Source organism: Antechinus flavipes, chromosome 1, assembly GCF_016432865.1.
Source record: "Antechinus flavipes isolate AdamAnt ecotype Samford, QLD, Australia chromosome 1, AdamAnt_v2, whole genome shotgun sequence".
Classification (NCBI taxonomy): domain Eukaryota; kingdom Metazoa; phylum Chordata; class Mammalia; order Dasyuromorphia; family Dasyuridae; genus Antechinus; species Antechinus flavipes.
Window position 1 is genome coordinate 662,159,348 of NC_067398.1, and position 17,489 is coordinate 662,176,836.

Here is a 17,489-nt window from a genome sequence, read left to right on the forward strand (position 1 = left end):
AGGGTACCCCTGACAACCCAGCTCTCGGCAAAGAAGGAGGGCCTTGGGAATACTGGTCCCTTTATCTCCCCTGTCATCTTTCATGTCACTTCCTTTTCACTTCCATCCATCAAGCCTAGGTGGAAGGGTGGAAGAATGGAAAATAGGGCAGTATAGACACTATCTTCCCTTAATGGCACTGGTCCAGGTGAAGGACTGTCCTTGGACAGCACTGCCTGGACAAGGGAGAGAGGCTGAGGGACTTCAGAGAGAGACCCCTCAGTTCTGGGGTCCAATGGGGTCCAGAAAGCTTGTAAGATAGCACAATCACATGCTGGAAATAGTTAGCAGCACCATATAACAAATCCCTGCTCTGCTAATCAAATAGCCCTATTGGGAAGACTAGCTGCAATGAGGCACTAAGCTTTGAAAGACTTAAACCTCACAACATGCCAGTTAAGTCTCAGCATTATTAAACCCAACTGAGGAGGGGAGCCCCGAAACTCTCTCTGACTGGGGGGAATGCTTGAGAACCGCCTGGAACCCTCGGAAAAGCTCTTCCCAGAGACCTGTCCTAAGGAATCAAGATAAAAGGGAAGCTTTTATTCTGTTTATCTTGGTGGGACTAGTTGAGTCCAGGACCACTCCTACTTAGCCCGAGCTGGAGAACTAGATTTTGTCCTCTATTGAGGTAGAGATCAGTCCAGGGACACTCATTCAAATGGAAACTTTCCACTAAATTCCCGAAGATCTATCTGATTTTAACTCAAACTGCCTCAATGTCTAGCCAAAGTTTCAATTATAAAGAGGCAACTGGGCTCAATACCTTGTAGAGGCCAAAGCAAGAATCATGCCAGGTCAAAGCCTTAACCTCTCTTTGTCTCATACGTTTCCCTAACAGGACTATACCTCTCTTTACCTGTCTGTCAGGATTTCTCTGCTAGACCTTTACTTCTCAGTTGAGACCTTGTCACTAAGGAAGTCAGTCTGCAAAAGCTGACTTTCCAGTGTCAATAAACTTGTTTTGCCAATCTAACTTTTCGGGTTCGTAAATTCATTTACAAAGGACCTGTGCTGACCAGAAGGGGGTTCTCACAACTCTCTGCCCTATGCCGAATCTCATCATTTTTGGTTCCCTGACCAGGAATTGAAGGGCGCTGAACCTCATCACAACCACATATTTCCCCAGGAAAATATCACATCCCCCCAGGAGTCGAAGGACTCTTTAAGTGCAGGAGACTCCAAGGAAACTGGAGTTGGTTGGTTCACTGGGGGAACAAGAGAATGGGGTTTTTGGGGAAGGGAGGGGGCTGTTTCACCATTTTTACCCCTACTCTTGTGAGTTCTCTCTACATTAGAACAATGAATCCCCCATGGAAGATGATCTCCCCACTCCCAAACTCCAGGGTCACAAGAGAGGATACTATGAAAAGGTGTCATTCTGCTCCCAAAGAAACTCCTGGGAGGGTTTTTATTCACCTGCCTGGGCCCAGGTCCTTCTCAGCCAGCTTCAGCACAAGGGGCTGCTGGGACTCTCAGAAAGCAAAATGAGAGGGAGGCTTGAAGAATCACAGTCCAAGAATAGAAGGGAAAGAGCTTTCTCTTCCACGTCTTGCTCTCTTTCCGCGTCCTCCCCTCCCCCCAATACAGAGTTCTTGGGAGAAAACCCTTTTCTCTATGGCCTCTGGCCCCCTCCTCCCCTGATGCCCACAGTCCTGTTCTGAGGAGAGGCTCTGTTTAGTGAGGGGTCCCCAGAAGATATCCCATCACAGGAACAAGGAGGGATGCTGCCCACAATGTCCTCTGTCACAGTTTCTTGTTCTTGTGTAACTTGTTGTGCCTCCAGATGTTCTGTTTGCGCAGGAGTCGCCAGTATTCCCGGCTTTCAGAATCTAGCTCCTCCAGTGTCTTGGGCGGCCCCAGGTTCATCTCAAAAAGCCTGAGGAAAAAAAAGAGAGTCACTACCTGATTAATAATACTCCAATGGCTCCCTTTAGTCTATAGCAGAGAGGGGACAAATTCCCATCTAAGAATGATTTTTAACTTTAAAATATAACAAAGCTTTATCTAAAAAATGGAAAAGACAAATCTTAACTTGCAGCCTTACAAAAAATAAGCAAAAGCTATATTTGCCCCAGGACTTTCATTTGTTAATCTCTGGGTCATAGAATAAAAACCAAGTCAAGTATTTGAGGTCTTCCACAAGTCAATTTAGGCTGCTCCACACTACCCCAACCCAACCAGCCTCCTTACCATTCTACATCCCAGGACAAAGCCTACTCTTTTCCCCTATCCAAAACCTTTGAGCTCCAATTCAAGTCCCACCTGCTACAGGAGACCTTTAATCCAAATCAACAAATAATCTATTTGCAAATACTATTTGCAAAGCACTCTGCTTTTGCAGGTGCTAGGAATACAAGGACAAATAAAATATCCTCAACCACCCTTCCCAGCCTCAAAGAGCTTACATTCCATTGGGAGGATACAACACATAAACAAATGAGGGACTGCCAAGTAATTGGCAGAAGAAGAAAGAATTTGAGGACATCAGGAAAGGATTAAAGGAACAAACTTCCATCTTCTCTTAGGGAATATCTCTGTCCTTCCAGTAATTCAGATTTACAGCCACAGAGTCATACTGGACTATTCCCTCTCCCCCACCTCTCAGGTTCAAATGGTTGCTAAGTCTGGCCCATTCTGCCTGGATAACATTTCTCATCTCCATCTCTTTCTATCTATTCACATGGCCCTCCCATGCTTCAGGACTTCATTCCTTCTGGATCATCAGCCTATTTCAAGATACTCCTTATCAGACTCCTATTTCTCCCTTCTCCAATCCACTTTCCATTCAGCTACTAAAATAACCTTCCTAAAGAAATATTACCATGTCATTCCTCTGCTCAATAAATATGAATGACTCCCAATTGTTTCTATAACAAAATATAAACCCCTCTGTTTGCCACTTAAAGCCCTCTCCAATCTAGCTCTAGTTTACTGCACATCACTCCCCTTTGATGGGGGTATGAAATTGTGTTCCTTTTTGATCTGTAAAATTAACACTCTGAAATTCTGTCCCCTTTGATTCCTGGCCTCCCAGGCTCTATGGAGTCTGTAAGAGAGCTTCTCAGCCTGGGCCATTTCTAAAGCAAATCACCTCCACTGATAGCCCGATATCCATTCAAATTCAGGCTGAAAAAGCCTTCAAAGTAATTTCAATAGGGAGATCCTGGTCTGATCAGTTCAAATTGCCCTCAGCCCCCCACTTAAACCCTCCCCTCAATCTACTCATAAAATAGGTTTTTGCTCTCTCATTTCTTTGCAGAAGTCTGGAATAGGGCATAGCTGCCTGTTAGCACTCCTGTCCGCTGAGAAGACATTCTCTTCTTAGTGCCAGACTCTATTTTTTTAATAGGACTTTGCCATTGAAGAAATCAGTTTTCCTAGCAAAGCTGACTTCTCATCCAACAATAAACTTCCATTTTTGCCACTTAAAACTCTTCGAGTTTGTGAATTCTTTCATGAAGGACCTGCACCAACCACAAGGGGATTTCCACAACTCTCTGACTGCCAATAGAACCCATCACCTTTACTCACTCAACATTCTAGCCAAACTGGCTTCTCCATGTTCCTAGTCTTCCATTTCCCCTCTCTTGGCCTCTGTAAGGGCCATCTGTCTAGTAAGCCTGCAATTAAATTAAATTCATCTCCACTTTTTACAATCCCCAGCTTCCTTCAAAGCTCAGCTCAGGAGCTACTTGTTACACAGAGCCTTTCCATTTTGAACTGGATTGGAAATGAGTCTTGAAGGAAACAAAAAGTTCTTTTTAAATTCAGTAAGCATTTATTAAGCACGTACTACCGATTCTAAGAGGTAAAGAGGGTACACTGCTGGACTGAAGTGAGGGAAGAGCCTGTGCAAAAGTAGGAGAAAGAAGGCTGAGTTTGGGAAACAACATCCAACTATGAATGATCTTCCCAGCTTTCAGGTACCAAGTAACAGGCATTTCTCTGAGGTTTTTTTATGGGGCTCTCTCTTGACTCACCAGTCAGGATACTCTGCGTCCGGCTTCAGGGTCACTTCAGGGCCCTCTTTGTAGATGTTGACCCCCATGGCGTGAGTAGTGAGCATTACTGGGTCCTTACATACTTCTGGGTCCTTCAGGGCCTCTGCAGGTAACCCTTTGCCTTTGCCTCCTTTTACTCCTATGAAGAGAATGATAGCTCAACTCAGCACTATGCCAGATTATCCCAGGGCAGAAGTTAAGAAGCATTTATTAAGCACTTACTATGTATCAAATACTGTGTTAAGTGCTGCAAAGTTTTTTAAATTTTTTTATTAAAACTTTTTATTTTTAAAACATATACATTGATAATTTTTCAACACTGATCCTTGCAAAACCTTGTGTTCTAAATTTCCTTTCTTCCCCTCTCCCCTCCCCGACATGGCAAATAATCCAATATGTTAAATCCAATATATGCATAATTATACAATTATCTTGCTGTATAAGAAAAGTCATATCAAGAAGGAAAAAATGAGAAAGAAAACAAAATGCAATCAAACAACAATATAAAGAGTGAAAATGCTATGTTGTGATCCAATTCAGTTCCCACAGTTTGTCTCTGAGTGTAGATGGCTCTCTTCATTACAAGATCATTGGAACTGGCCTCAATCATCTCATTATTGGAAAGAGCCATGCCCATGAGAATTGATTATTGTATAATTTTGTAGTTTTTGTAATGATCTCCTGGTTCTGCTCATTTCATTCAGCATCAGTCCATGTAAGTCTCTCCAAGCTTCTCTAAAATCATCCTGCTGATCACTTCTTATAGAATAGTAATATTCCATAACATTCATATACCATAATTTATTCAGCCGTTCTCCAATTGATGGACATCCACTCAGTTTCCAGTTTCTAGCCGCTGCAAAGAGGGCTGCCACAAACATTTTTGCACATGTGGGTCCCTTTTCCTCCTTTAATATTTCTTTGGGATATAAGCCCAGTAGAAACACTGCTGGATCAAAAAGGGTATGCATGATAAGGTCTAGATTTAGGGAACCAAAATGAAATTAGGGTTTCCGGTGGTCAGGAAGTTAAGTAATAAGATCTAGTGACAGGTTCGGGCTTCAGGGAACCAAATGGAGAGGTTTGGCTCCCCTACACCCCCTTTGGAGTTGGCACCTCCCTTCTGGTGGCGCAGAGATTCTCTGGTAAAGGAATTTACAGACCCCAAAACCTAGATTGACAAAAGAGGTTTAATTATAAGGATTGGGGAGAAAGGTTAGAAATCCTGACAGAGAGGCATAAAGTCTGGTTAGGGAAACAGGTGAGAGTAAAGAGAGGGTGACATGGGAAAAGAATATTCCAGTGGACAAAGGCTCCTTGACATCCCAAGCATGACATAGCTGGCATGTTTGGAACCTCTGCAAAGAGAAGATTTTACTTTGGCTCTTTTATATTGAGTGTCTTAGTGGAGGCTGGGACAGAGGGAGTTCACTCATAAGCTTGGGTTGGGATTTGAATAGAATTCAATGAGTTTCAGGACTGAAACGACCCCATCTAGATAACAAGAAAGAAATTGTCTTTCAGGAGGGGTCCCTCATTGAGGCAGAGTTGGAGATTTTCTCCTCCAAGGATTTTTAGAGTTTCAAGGTCCCTTCTTCATGCACAGTTTGATAACTCCATGGACACAGTTACAAATTGCTCTCCAGATTGGTTGGATCAGTTCAGTTCCACTAACATGTATCAGTGTCCCAGTTTTCCCATATCCTTTCCAACATTCATCATTATCTTTTCCTGTCATCTAGACGATTTGAGAGGTGTGCATGGTTAGCTTAATTTGCTTTTCTCTAATCAACAGTGATTTAGAAGTGCTGCCAAATTTAGAAAAGGTTAGTCACTGCCCCTCTTCACTCAGCAAGCAGAAGGTGGATGACAATGATAGCAAACATATAGCACTGCCTGGTAATACACTAAGAGCTTTACAATGATTATTTCAGTTGATCTTTATAACAAGCCTTGAAGGTCAGTGTTATTACCCCACTTTACCGGTGAAAAAAAACGAAGGCAAACCAAGGCTTAAGTGACTGGTCCAGGAACTCGGGACTTCCTGCCTCCAGGTCTGGTGCTCCATCTACATCACCTCCTAGTTATGGGGTAACTTCAACAACTTTTTCTGCAAAGTGGACGATATGATCTCTACAGCCGCTTCAAATTCTATTTGATATGTCCTACGGTACTTGTCAGCCCAAACAGTCTAACACAGGTCCTGAGTGGTTCTGACACTAGGCAGTTAAGCAGCGCAGAGGGCAGAGAAAGCTGGACCTGGAGCCAGGAGGACCTGAATCCAAATCTGCCTTCAGACACTTCCTAGCTGGGTGACTCTGGACAAGTCACTTGGACCAGGGGAGACCTCCAAACTTTCTCAAGGACAAAGCCTCCTTGAACCTTGCCTCTGTCCCCAACCCAGGACAAACAGGACAACCAGCTTCCTTCAGTTATCCTGCGAGACCACCCCCATTGATAACACTCTCTACTGAAAGTTCTCCAAAGAGGTAAAGATTAATCTACAGACACGCACCCATTCAATTCTAAAATTCTCCATTGTTTCAATTGTCCCAAGCTCTAGGATCTGCCCATAAAACTAAGTATCCCCAACAAACCTCTTTACAAAATCTCTAGCTTGTAGGGGCTTTTGTTCAGCAAGAGAGTCTCTTTCTTAGTGATATCCAGAAATAAACTTTCCTATTCTGTGCCGCAGATAACTCGGGTTCCCGAATTCCTGTCCCATCTTGCTCTGCCTTTCTTCCTTTCCCTCCTTCTCCAAGCTCAGCTTCGGAGCTCATCACCTTCACCATTTGCCTCAGTTTTCTCATCTGTACAATGAGATGGAGAAGGAGGTGGCAAACCAAGAAAACGCCAAATGGGCCAACAACGAGTCAGCCCGCGGGATCTCCACTTAGGTCACAGTGGCACAAAGAGCAACGCATTTGGGAATCAACACATCTGAGTTTGAATCCCAACTTTTTTACTTACCAGTTTACTGTTTACTTACTAAGAGGTCATTTCACTCTTTCTGAAATCGGCTTCCTTTTGTAAAATAAGATCACTGGCCTAAAAGTCCCTTTTGGCTCAAAATCATATGCCCCATCCTTCTGAAAGTCTGGGTGCCTCCCAACTGTAGGCACTTAACAAATGCTTGCAGATTGAGGGGGGGGGGGCAACGAGCATTTATTAAGCTCCTACTGTATACCAGATGCTCAATTGATTGATTAGGGGATCTCCTTCCTCAGGCCCAATGACCCTAAGGGGCTTTTTCTCGTCTGGCAAGAAACGCCTCAATTCCGGGGAAAAGAGGACTGAGAGAAAATACTAAGGCGCGTTCGGTCACGTCCTCGCTCCCTTTCCCTAGCCCAAGGCCCGCAGCCGGCGCTTGCGTAGTGCGTTGAGCGAGTGTGACCCAGCTCCACAACCGGCGCAGGCGCGTTGAACTGACAAGTCTCAGCGCTTCCGCTCGCAGTCCTGGTCCTCCCGCACGCGTCGGTGCAAAGTCAAAGCTGGTCCCCGATCTCTGTTATTGCCCGGTCCGGCCAACTCACCCGGTTTTTTAGCGTACCCCCTAAAACAGAGGCCACAAGGGGCGCTGAGACCCCGAAAAGACGATCCACGTAAGCTCCCCAAGGTCCAGGGAACTCCGAAGACAAAGCGCGCGGCCATAACGTCCTCCCGTGGCGGATACTATTTTCGTCATAAGAGTGCGCAGAACTGAAGCGGCCGCACAGCATTTTGGGAAGTGCAGTCCGTACTAAGAAATTTGAGTAGTTCCCGGATTACAGAACTGGGAGGGGTCTCAATTTGCACTCTAATCTCTAACTAAAATAAATAAATTGTAAATCGGGCAAAAATCTTCCTGGGTTCCCGAGTAAAGTTTGCTATTCAGGACCTTTCATAATCTAGTAATTTACACTTTACACATTACTTTCCCAGTTTAATTTTTTTTTTTTGTCCTTTCGCCACTCTTCAAGGAAACTGTCTTGTTCTAAATTATAGGCTCCAATTCTCCATATTTTTATTCATGCTATGTCTAAAATGCGTTCCTGCTTTCTTTCCTTCTTATTCATAGGATTTAAAACCAGAAAGGTTCTATAGGTTAGATCTTTTATTTTACTGATAAGCAAATAAGACCTAAGGAGCTTAAGTGACTATCTGACATCCCCTTAAGTAACGCCTCTTCCAGGAAGTCTTCCTTATTAAGTATCGACCTTTTAAATATTTCGTTTCTTCACTCCATCATCACGTGAATTAAAAGTCTTTTTTAAGCAGTAATTATACGTCAAGTACAGTGTTTGCTCTCCTCCAAAACTTAGATATGGTTTTCTCTCATAATTATCCACCAGGGGGCGGGCCTGTCTCTGACGCTTGTGGTTTGTGATTATGGGGTATTCCCTTAGAGTCTCAGTGCCTGGGAAAGCCCCAAAATTTATGTAGGTGCTGGTGAATCTGATGGATCGTCTCCTTAGAGCTCCCTCCATCAATGAAATCAAAACCAGCTTGTTCTTGCTTCTCCCCACTCCCCACGATGTTTGTGGGCAGTGGAACCTGCACTAGACCTCAGTTCAAATTCCGCTTCAGACATTTACTAAGCTGTATAAGCCATTTAACTTTCTTCCTAGGTTTCTTCAACTATCAACATGGGGGTATAAATAGTACTTCCCTCTGAGGTTGTTCTTAGGATCAAATGAAAAAAATTTGTAAATCACTTTGCAAATCTTAAAAGTACTAAATCGATGCTCATTATTAGTTACTGAAGAATAAAAATGTGAAGATATGACATGGAATCGAGGCGATTCAAATCTGATATTTGAACAAGATGTTGACAATAGAAAAATTGGTTTCATTCCATGAAAAGGAGGTTTTTTGGTCTTTTGTTCCAAGTTTCAGAGGTCCTCCTGGCAAACACACATATGTATATATACATTATAATACAAAATAAGGTACATAAAGGTCAGTGCTTAACAAGTTCCAAGACATCCGTGTGATCCAGTGAATTAAGAGTCAGGGTACTTGGGTTCCAGTCCTATCTCTGGAACTATATTGTAGTAGGGCTTGGGGTAATGTGGTGGAAAGAACGCTGGATTTTAAGTGGGAAAAACAAGTTATGTGGTAGCAATGTTTAATATATATATATTTATAATCTGAATGAGCCAAACCTAACCTTTGTTTTGGAGGCGCCAAAAGTTCCCAAGAGACAAATCATCCAGTCTGAAACTCGGGTTCCTCATCTGCAAAATAAGTATAATTCCCGCAGTATTCATATGTCATATGTACCCTAAATTATACATAAAATACACATCACATAATCCCGTGTTATATAACATATATTGTATATAACAAAAGTGATATATGTGAGTGTGTGTAATATTTAATGTATATATAATATACCACAATCCTCAGTCTGAAGACTGAGTCAGACTGAAGACAAGTCAGATAAATCACATAGAGTTTCAGAACTCTCTATAAAGTTAAATGTCTGTGCTTTCAGCTCTGACTTTCTCCCATTCACTTCCCCAGGAGATTTTCCCTCAGCCTCACGGCTCAGACTTCAAAGGAACTACATTTCCCAACAAGCCTTGGGGATGGCGCCGGCGCAGTGGGGCGTGAGGACCTGGCCGGGCTGGGCTGGGCTGGGCTGGGAGCGGCTGCGGTGGCGGCTGCGGTGGGTGACCCAGGGTCCGGACCCCGCGGGGAACCCAGCGTGGAGCTCTGCGCACCGGCTCCGGGACCTAAGCCAGAGCCGCCCCAGGACTCCGGCCTCGCGGGGACGCGCCGCTGCTTGGGAGTAACTGAGGGGGCAGAATGTGGTCCAGCCAGGCCTGGAACCCTGAGCAGGTTTGGGAAATTGGGGCAGGGGTGTCAGGGAAGGGGAGGCTGGGCTCGTGGCGGAAGGGCCGGGTAAAATGAAGGGGAAGTGGAGGGGGCGAGGGCCGACTTCCGTTCTGCTACTTAGTAGCTGTTTGACCTCCCGGGGGTCCCTTACATACTCAGCCTCAGTTTCCTCATCTGCAAAACGGGGGTAGCTGTGCACAGAGTGCCGGGCGGGGACTCGGGGAGACCCGAGCCCAAATGTGGCCTCAGACACGTCGCCCCGTTAGCCTCAGTTTGCTCATCTGTAAAACGGGGGTAGCTGTGCAGAGTGCCGGGCGGGGACTCGGGGAGACCCGAGCCCAAATGTGGCCTCAGACACGTCGCCCCGTTAGCCTCAGTTTGCTCATCTGTAAAACGGGGATAGCTGTGCAGAGTGCCTGGCGGGGACTCGGGGAGACCGAGCCCAAATGTGGTCTCAGACACGTCGCCCCGTTAGCCTCAGTTTGCTCATCTGTAAAACGGGGATAGCTGTGCAGAGTGCCTGGCGGGGACTCGGGGAGACCCGAGCCCAAATGTGGCCTCAGACACGTCGCCCCGTTAGCCTCAGTTTGCTCATCTGTAAAACGGGGATAGCTGTGCACAGAGTGCCGGGCGGGGACTCGGGGAGACCCGAGCCCAAATGTGGCCTCAGACACGTCGCCCCGTTAGCCTCAGTTTGCTCATCTGTAAAACGGGGGTAGCTGTGCAGAGTGCCGGGCGGAGACCCGAGCCCAAATGTGGCCTCAGACACGTCACCCCGTTAGCCTCAGTCACGTCGCCCCGTTAGCCTCAGTTTGCTCATCTGTAAAATGAGCTGGAGGAGGACATGGCAAAGCACTCTGGTGTCTCTTCCAAGAGTGAGTCACAACCAAAGGACAACTACAGAATGGGGATATAACAACACTGTTCTGCCTTCTTCCCGGGATGGGAGCCCGATGCAAGGGGCTCTGCAAACCCGAGGAAGTGTATGCTCTAACCTGCATAGCCCGCTGGCATTTCTGTAGTGCTTTAGTCTGCAGAATGCTACATGCTGTTTCAGGAGATCTTCCCAGCAGCCCTCCTTCCAGAGATCCGCCGGGTGAGCAAGGCAGCTCGGTGTCTTGGATGGATTTGAACTCCTGGCTCCAAGTCCAGGACTGTCCCCTGCACCATCTAGCTGCCGTTATTCCCTCCGTGACTCACTATTACTTCTGTTATTCATCAGCCTTCTTGCTTTACAGATGGGTCAGCGGAGATCCAGAGACTTCCCTTCGCAAGGTCCCCTAGTGACAAAGCCCAGGACCCCGCCTGCGCCTTTAAGATACTAGTGTGAGAACATGGACTCTGATGTGGCTTCCTCAGAGCTGCCAGCCATGGACCTGGGACAGTCAGAGGCCTCCGGTCCTCTCTCTTTTGGTCCTCCACCCTCAGCCGCTACCCCCTCAGAACCTCCTTGCCCTTGGGACCTGGCAGTCCCCGAGGCAGCTCCAACCAGTGACCTTGAAGGCACGGGGCCCAAGGTTTTGGGGAGTCAGAACCAGATGGACTTGGACGAAGACCCCAGTGGGCAGGAACTTCAGCACCTGGTGGACCAGTTCCAGGCTTTGCCTTTAGATTTGCCAGAAGCCCCTTCCCAGAATGGACACCCCTGCCCCCTCCACATCGCCACTGGTCATGGTTTGACCACTCCCGAAGCCTCAGAACATCATGGACTTTTGTCATCCGAAGCCAGGCATGAAGACCTGATCAATCTACTGTGTGGTGAGGAGGGAGCACCTCTGACTCAAACAGCCCCCCCAACTCCTGAAGACCCCCGGGCCCTGTCCCTTGCCTTCTCCAGCCCCCGAAGGACTGTGCTGAAAGGACAGAGGAGGGGTCTGTGGATGGAGAGGGTAGTTCTAGTAGCTCTCCAGAGCCCTGGCTGGACCCTGGTCCACTGGTCCATTCTGAGGATCCGTCTGCTGATGCTGGCGCCACCCAGGTAAAAATGATTTTCCCATCTCCCTCAGCAAAACTTAGGAGCGAAACTAGGAAATCTTGTTACTAAGCTTCCTCCTTTCCCATGTCTCCTTTCAGACTTCTGAAGCCTTAGCATCCTATCCTACTTTCCAAGAAGGTGAGTGTCCTCTTCCTCCATTCCACCAATGTGGGACCTGATGGGAGGAGTTTTAAAGGGGAGAACAAGAGCCATCTCTGCTCGAAGCTTAGGTTTCCTCTGCAGACTAGATGGGAATGGAGAGCTCTAGACTGGTATGTCTAGACCACTCAAGATAGACTTTAGTGAGGTTATTTTTGCTTCCAGGACCCACCCGCCATTCTCTGGTTGAGTACTGGGAGCTACTTTTAAGTTTCAAAAAAAATGCGTAGGTCAGCTTATTGGTGGCGTCTGGACTCATGGGTGATAGAGGTTGCAGTTATACTTTGGAGAGGTGGAGGGACAGGTTTGGGATCTCAAGGTTCTTAGCTCTATGACTACCCCAAAGACTCCAGGGGAGAGCTGGGGACCAAAAGGGGGGATTATGAGGACTCACCTATTTGACCCTGCGTCTTAGTGGCAGGACCCTGTGACCCAGAAGATCTCCTGGATGGTGTCATTTTTGGAGCCAAGTATCTAGGCTCCACCCAGCTCGTTTCAGAACGAAACCCCTCCCCGAGTGCCCGCATGGCCCAGGCCCAAGAGGCTGTGGATCGGATCAAGGTAAGACTAAAAAGGGTGGGGAAGGAGACAGCAGGAAAAGAATATGATAGGCGACCTTGTCACCATATCCTTTTGCTCTTGAGAATAAAGGTCTGTAGATAAGAGAATGGAGCCTGGAACTGGAGCTTAGCCTTGAGATTCTACATACCTTTGGGGAAAATCATGGGGGGAGTCTAGGGCCTTATCCCATCAAGGCTTTGTCCTTGAACTGAATCAATAGGGTAGATGTCACCCAGTCAATTACTTGGTTTTATTTCCCTTCTTTACTGCCTGATGAAAATGAAGTTACCCCATCCCAATGTTCATTTTTTCTACCTCCAAACCTACCCTGCACTCCTCACCCCCGTTTTATAGCAGCTTAAATGTCTTGCCTAAAGTCAAACAGGTATTTAGTGGGGAGAGCTGGAACTCCACTAATACGAATCCAGTGCTCTTTTCTCTCAGTCTCTGTTTTCCTTTATGTCAGAGGCCAGGGACAGCTGGGTTCCATTGAGGGAGGAGAGGATTGGTTGTAGCAGTAGCCAGAGCTTCCTGGCTCCTGAGAAGGAGAGAAGCTGGGGTGGAGGATGGCTTGGTCTGGCTCACTCCCATCCTTTTCTGCAGGCTCCTGAGGGAGAGACCCAGCCCATGACTGAGGTTGACCTCTTCATCTCCACAAAGAGGATTAAAGTCTTGACCGCTGACTCCCAGGTACCTGCCCTGGAGCAAGGGGAGGGAGAAGTAGGTTGGCAAGGAGCTCAAGCTAGGGTGGGGGCTATGAGGGATGAGGGACCTAGAGAGGGAGATTGGGGCCAGGTCATGAAGGGCTTTCAAACTCCAGGTGGAGAGTCTTGCACTTAAGCCTGACAACTAAGTCACTTAAGCCCTCTGGGCCACTTTCTTTTTCTTTAAAAAGAGGGATTTGGACTGGGAGGGTCCCCAAGGTCCCTTCCAGTTCTGACTCTTGAACATATGGAGCCAGTGAAGGTTCTTGAAAGGGAGGGCTTGAAAATGAAGAGCTGGGCATCAAAGAAATGGGAGAAAGAGGTCATCCTAACGTGCTCCCATAGTGGTTGAAAGTCTGCAGGGTCCTTTCCTTGCTACAGCCGTGGATGGTCATTATCACACGTGTTAGCCTGTTGTTTTATATTGAGGGAGCTAGCAGTCGATAGAGCCCTGGGCTTAGACTTAGCAAGACCTGAGCTCAAATCTGGCTTGGCCCCCCCCTCAGTTTCCTCATCTGTAAAATATGAGAATAGCATCCACCCCCCAAAAGATAATGTATAGAGATACAGAAATGCTGCCATTATTCAAGATGGAAACAGAGCAATGCATGCATGCTGGCTATCATTGTTATTAAAAGATGAGGAAGCTGTAGCTTAGAGGATAAATGATTTGGCCACACAGCCTTAGTGTCTGAATCAGGATTCAGGCTTCTGGCCTGGGACGGGCCACTGCGCTCTGAGTCTCTTGTCTCTGGCCTTTGTCCCCACCAGGAAGCTATGATGGATCACTCCCTGCAGACCATCTCCTACATTGCTGACATTGGCAACGTGGTCGTGCTGATGGCACGAAGGCGTCTGGCGAGGCAGCCTGGCTCGCAGGAGCGGCGACTCTACAAGATGATCTGCCACGTCTTCCACTCGGCAGATGTGAGCTGCCCGCGGGAGGGGCAGGAGCAGGCCTGGGTCTTTTCTGAGGGTTCCACAGTGGGCTGGGGCTCAGCGGGCATATGGCCTGAACCTGCCCTGGGTACTTCTCTAAAGCCCCAGGCCAAGCTTTTGTCCTCAGTGTCCATCCTGAGGGATGATTCCAAGAATGCATGGATTAGGGGCTGCCCAGTGGTTGGGAAATGCCCAGAATTGGGAGCTTAAGAAGGAGCAGGCTATCAGTGTTCTCTATGCCCTTCCAGGCCCAGCTGATTGCCCAAGCCATTGGACAGGCTTTTGGCGTGGCCTATGGCCAGTTCCTTCGGGCCAGTGGCATTGATCCTAGCCAGCTGAGTACTCAAGAAGCCCGTGGGAGGCCGAAGGAAGGGGACCTGCACAATGGAGACCTGGCCCACTTCTCCAATCAAGAGAACTGCAGGGATGTGAGTGAAAGTGAAGTCTCCTCACCAGCTAATCATTCCCCCCCAGCCCTTTGCTTCCACAGTCCACTCTCCCAAGATTCATCCCTTCCCTTTTTTGTTCCCATAATTTCCACCCTTAGGTCCTTGGAGTCCTCAGTATTTTCTGACCTGTTATTATTTCTTGACCTTTAAATCATTTAGTACTTCATTTTGCTCTCAGGCAATCTTGAGAAAGCAGTGAGATGCCTTCACCCTTCTGGGCTTCGTGTTGCTTTATCTGTGGAGTAAGAGCTGAGAGGTGGGAAGACTTGGACTGATGATCTTAAAGTTCTGATCAGCTCAGATAATAAACAGTTTAGGGTCTGAACTTCTCAGCTCTGATAGTTTTATGTTCCGGAAGTTTAAGGTTATTTTCATCCTAAGGTTTTGATATATCAATAAATATTTTAAAATAACAATAATTAACATTTACATAGAACTCATGCCATATAAATTACAAAAATAGGTTCTGTCCATTACCTCATTCCACTCTTCTGCTCCAAGTATTACTAAAGCCTCTTGCCCAAGGTTAGACAGCTAGCAATGGTAAAGCTGGGATTCACACTAGTTTTCAGAGACTAAATCACTGCTCTTGTCCATTATACCACAACTGCTTCTAGAAAGCCATTTTGTTCTCTTCTCCCCCATTAAGGCAGCATGGTGTGTTGGCAAGAGCCTGATTTGGAGAATATGTGTTCAAATCTGGACACTGCTCTTTTGACTACCACATGATCTGGGACATGCCCAATAACTGCTTTGAAACTTGATATATGACTGTGAGGTAGAGGGATTCGACTGGCATTTAAGGTCTCTTTTAGCTCCAAGTATGTGAGAAAGTGATTATCCTAGATCATTCGGACTCTTGTGCCTCCTGGTCTTTAATCCCATCTGCTCCCCCAGGTCAGGAAGCAGTGAGGAGGGGGGGATATGTGGCTCTGTGCCTGACAGTTCTTCTCTCCTGACAGGTATGTATTGAGAAGCAGCGGGGAGAGTGCCTGGGTGTGGCCCTGGTAGAATCTGGCTGGGGTTCCCTGCTGCCCACAGCCGTCATCGCCAACCTGCTGCATGGTGGTCCAGCTGAGCGCTCTGGGCTGCTGAGCATCGGGGACCGGCTCACTGCAGTCAATGGCACCAGCCTGGTGGGGCTGCCCTTAGCCTCGTGCCAAGCTATAGTCCGAGTAAGTGTCCTTTGGGATTTGGGTTGAGGACCTGCTGCAGACCCTGAATCAAGTATAGCAAGTAGAGGTTGAGTCCATGACCCATTGGGCTGAAAAACCTTTGGAGGACTAGGAAGGATCTTGGAAATTATTGAGACTAATAGTTCTCAAATTTTTGTTTATACGATTTAAATTTATACTATTATTATACTGTCAATTATTGAGGATCTGTTCATGTGGGTTATGTTTATGGATATTTACCATATTAGAAATAAAAACTAATTTTTAATTTGTAGACTCTGGAAGGGTTTCAGAGACCCCCTCTGGACTACACTTTGAGAACTACTGATTTAGACCAGCTCCCTCAGTTTTCAGATGGGTAAAGCCCCAAGAGAAGAGGTGACTAACCCCACACCACGTGGTAAAACCAAGATTAGAAACCAGATTTCTTAGGATCTAGTTCTCTCCTCCCTTCCTCCCCTATACAGCTGTTGGGGTCTAATTCTGATCTCTGCCCCTCTCCAAAAGGAACTAAAGTCTGAGACTTCAGTAACACTGAGTATTGTGCACTGTCCACCTGTCACCACAGCCATCATCCGCCGACCTCATGCTCGAGAGCAGCTGGGCTTTTGTGTGGAAAATGGCATTGTGAGTATGGGGGGCTAAGGGCCGGGACTGTGTGTTCCTCAAGCACTGGGTGTCTGAGAAGGGTCCTGGAGGTCCAGAGAAGGTTGGGAGGCTCATTCTCTCTTCTGCTTGGATACAAGTGGGCTGGTGGTAGTTGGTGAAGACAGACAGATGGCCTGGCTCTCTGGGTCCTGGGAATTGCAGATATTCTGCTTCAGGGCAGGATTGGCCCTCTCCTCCAGGACCTCAGAGGATGTAGGAATGCATGCTGGGAAGAGATCTGGATTTTGGCCCTTGGGGAGGGCCCCATAACAGTCATGTCCTGATCTCATCCATCAGATTTGCAGCTTGATGCGAGGAGGCATTGCAGAGCGTGGCGGAGTCCGAGTTGGACACCGGATCATCGAGATCAATGGGCAGAGCGTGGTGGCCACCCCCCATGACAGGATTATTCAGCTGCTTACCCAGGCCCACGATGAGGTGGGCACCTTTCCCTCAGAGCTCCCCGTTTCTCTCCCAGGCCCTCAGACTGGGGTTGGGTGGGGCGAGTTTCCTTTATTGGGGTATGCACCCGAGCCCTGAGCCTCCTCTCTCCTACCAGGTCCATATTAAGATGATGCCAGCCTCCACCTACCGCCTCCTCACTGGCCAGGAGCAACCCGTCTATCTGTGACCTGGGAGGGGGGCCCAGCCTGGCCCCCCTGAATGATTACCCCAACATCCGTACTCTCAAACCTTGCCTCTCCAGGAAATCCTCGTGGCCAAGACTTTCTCCTGGGCTTTGCCCACTGTGCCAAGGCTGTGTCAGTGCCTTATGCTCCCAAGGGCCACTTTGGGCCTCAGCCCATCATCAGGCTGGAGCTACCATAATCCTAGACTCAGTTTGCCTACCTTCTTCTCTCCACCCACCAAAGAGATGTGCCCCTTTCTGGAGGGGAGGGGCTACAGAAACAACTGTCACTCACATGGGATTTTTAACCTATCATTTTGGCTGGTAAAGATTAAACTATGTAGTGAAAAGAGCCTGAGTGCAATAGTGGACAAAGCATGGGGTTTGG

At 47.4% G+C, this 17,489-nt stretch overlaps 2 protein-coding genes across 2 annotated transcripts; one reads left to right on the forward strand and one right to left on the reverse strand.

Moving 5' to 3' along the window:
• Positions 1-1,413: 1,413 nt before the first annotated feature.
• On the reverse strand, positions 1,414-7,726 carry MRPL54 (mitochondrial ribosomal protein L54). The gene is made up of 3 exons (XM_051971955.1): positions 7,577-7,726; positions 4,023-4,182; positions 1,414-1,918 (listed from the first exon to the last, which is right to left on the reverse strand). Exons 1-3 carry the CDS (start codon positions 7,692-7,694, stop codon positions 1,786-1,788), a joined length of 411 nt encoding a protein of 136 aa, XP_051827915.1. The 5' UTR covers positions 7,695-7,726; the 3' UTR covers positions 1,414-1,785.
• A 1,929-nt stretch (positions 7,727-9,655) lies between these two features.
• Positions 9,656-17,453, forward strand: APBA3 (amyloid beta precursor protein binding family A member 3). Its single transcript, XM_051971959.1, is given in 12 exon segments — positions 9,656-9,866; positions 11,102-11,671; positions 11,674-11,841; positions 11,937-11,976; positions 12,413-12,558; positions 13,162-13,248; positions 14,034-14,189; positions 14,450-14,629; positions 15,613-15,825; positions 16,333-16,452; positions 16,771-16,911; positions 17,033-17,453. Coding segments are annotated over 11 exon segments (1,797 nt in total). The 5' UTR covers positions 9,656-9,866; positions 11,102-11,197; the 3' UTR covers positions 17,105-17,453.
• Positions 17,454-17,489: the final 36 nt, after the last annotated feature.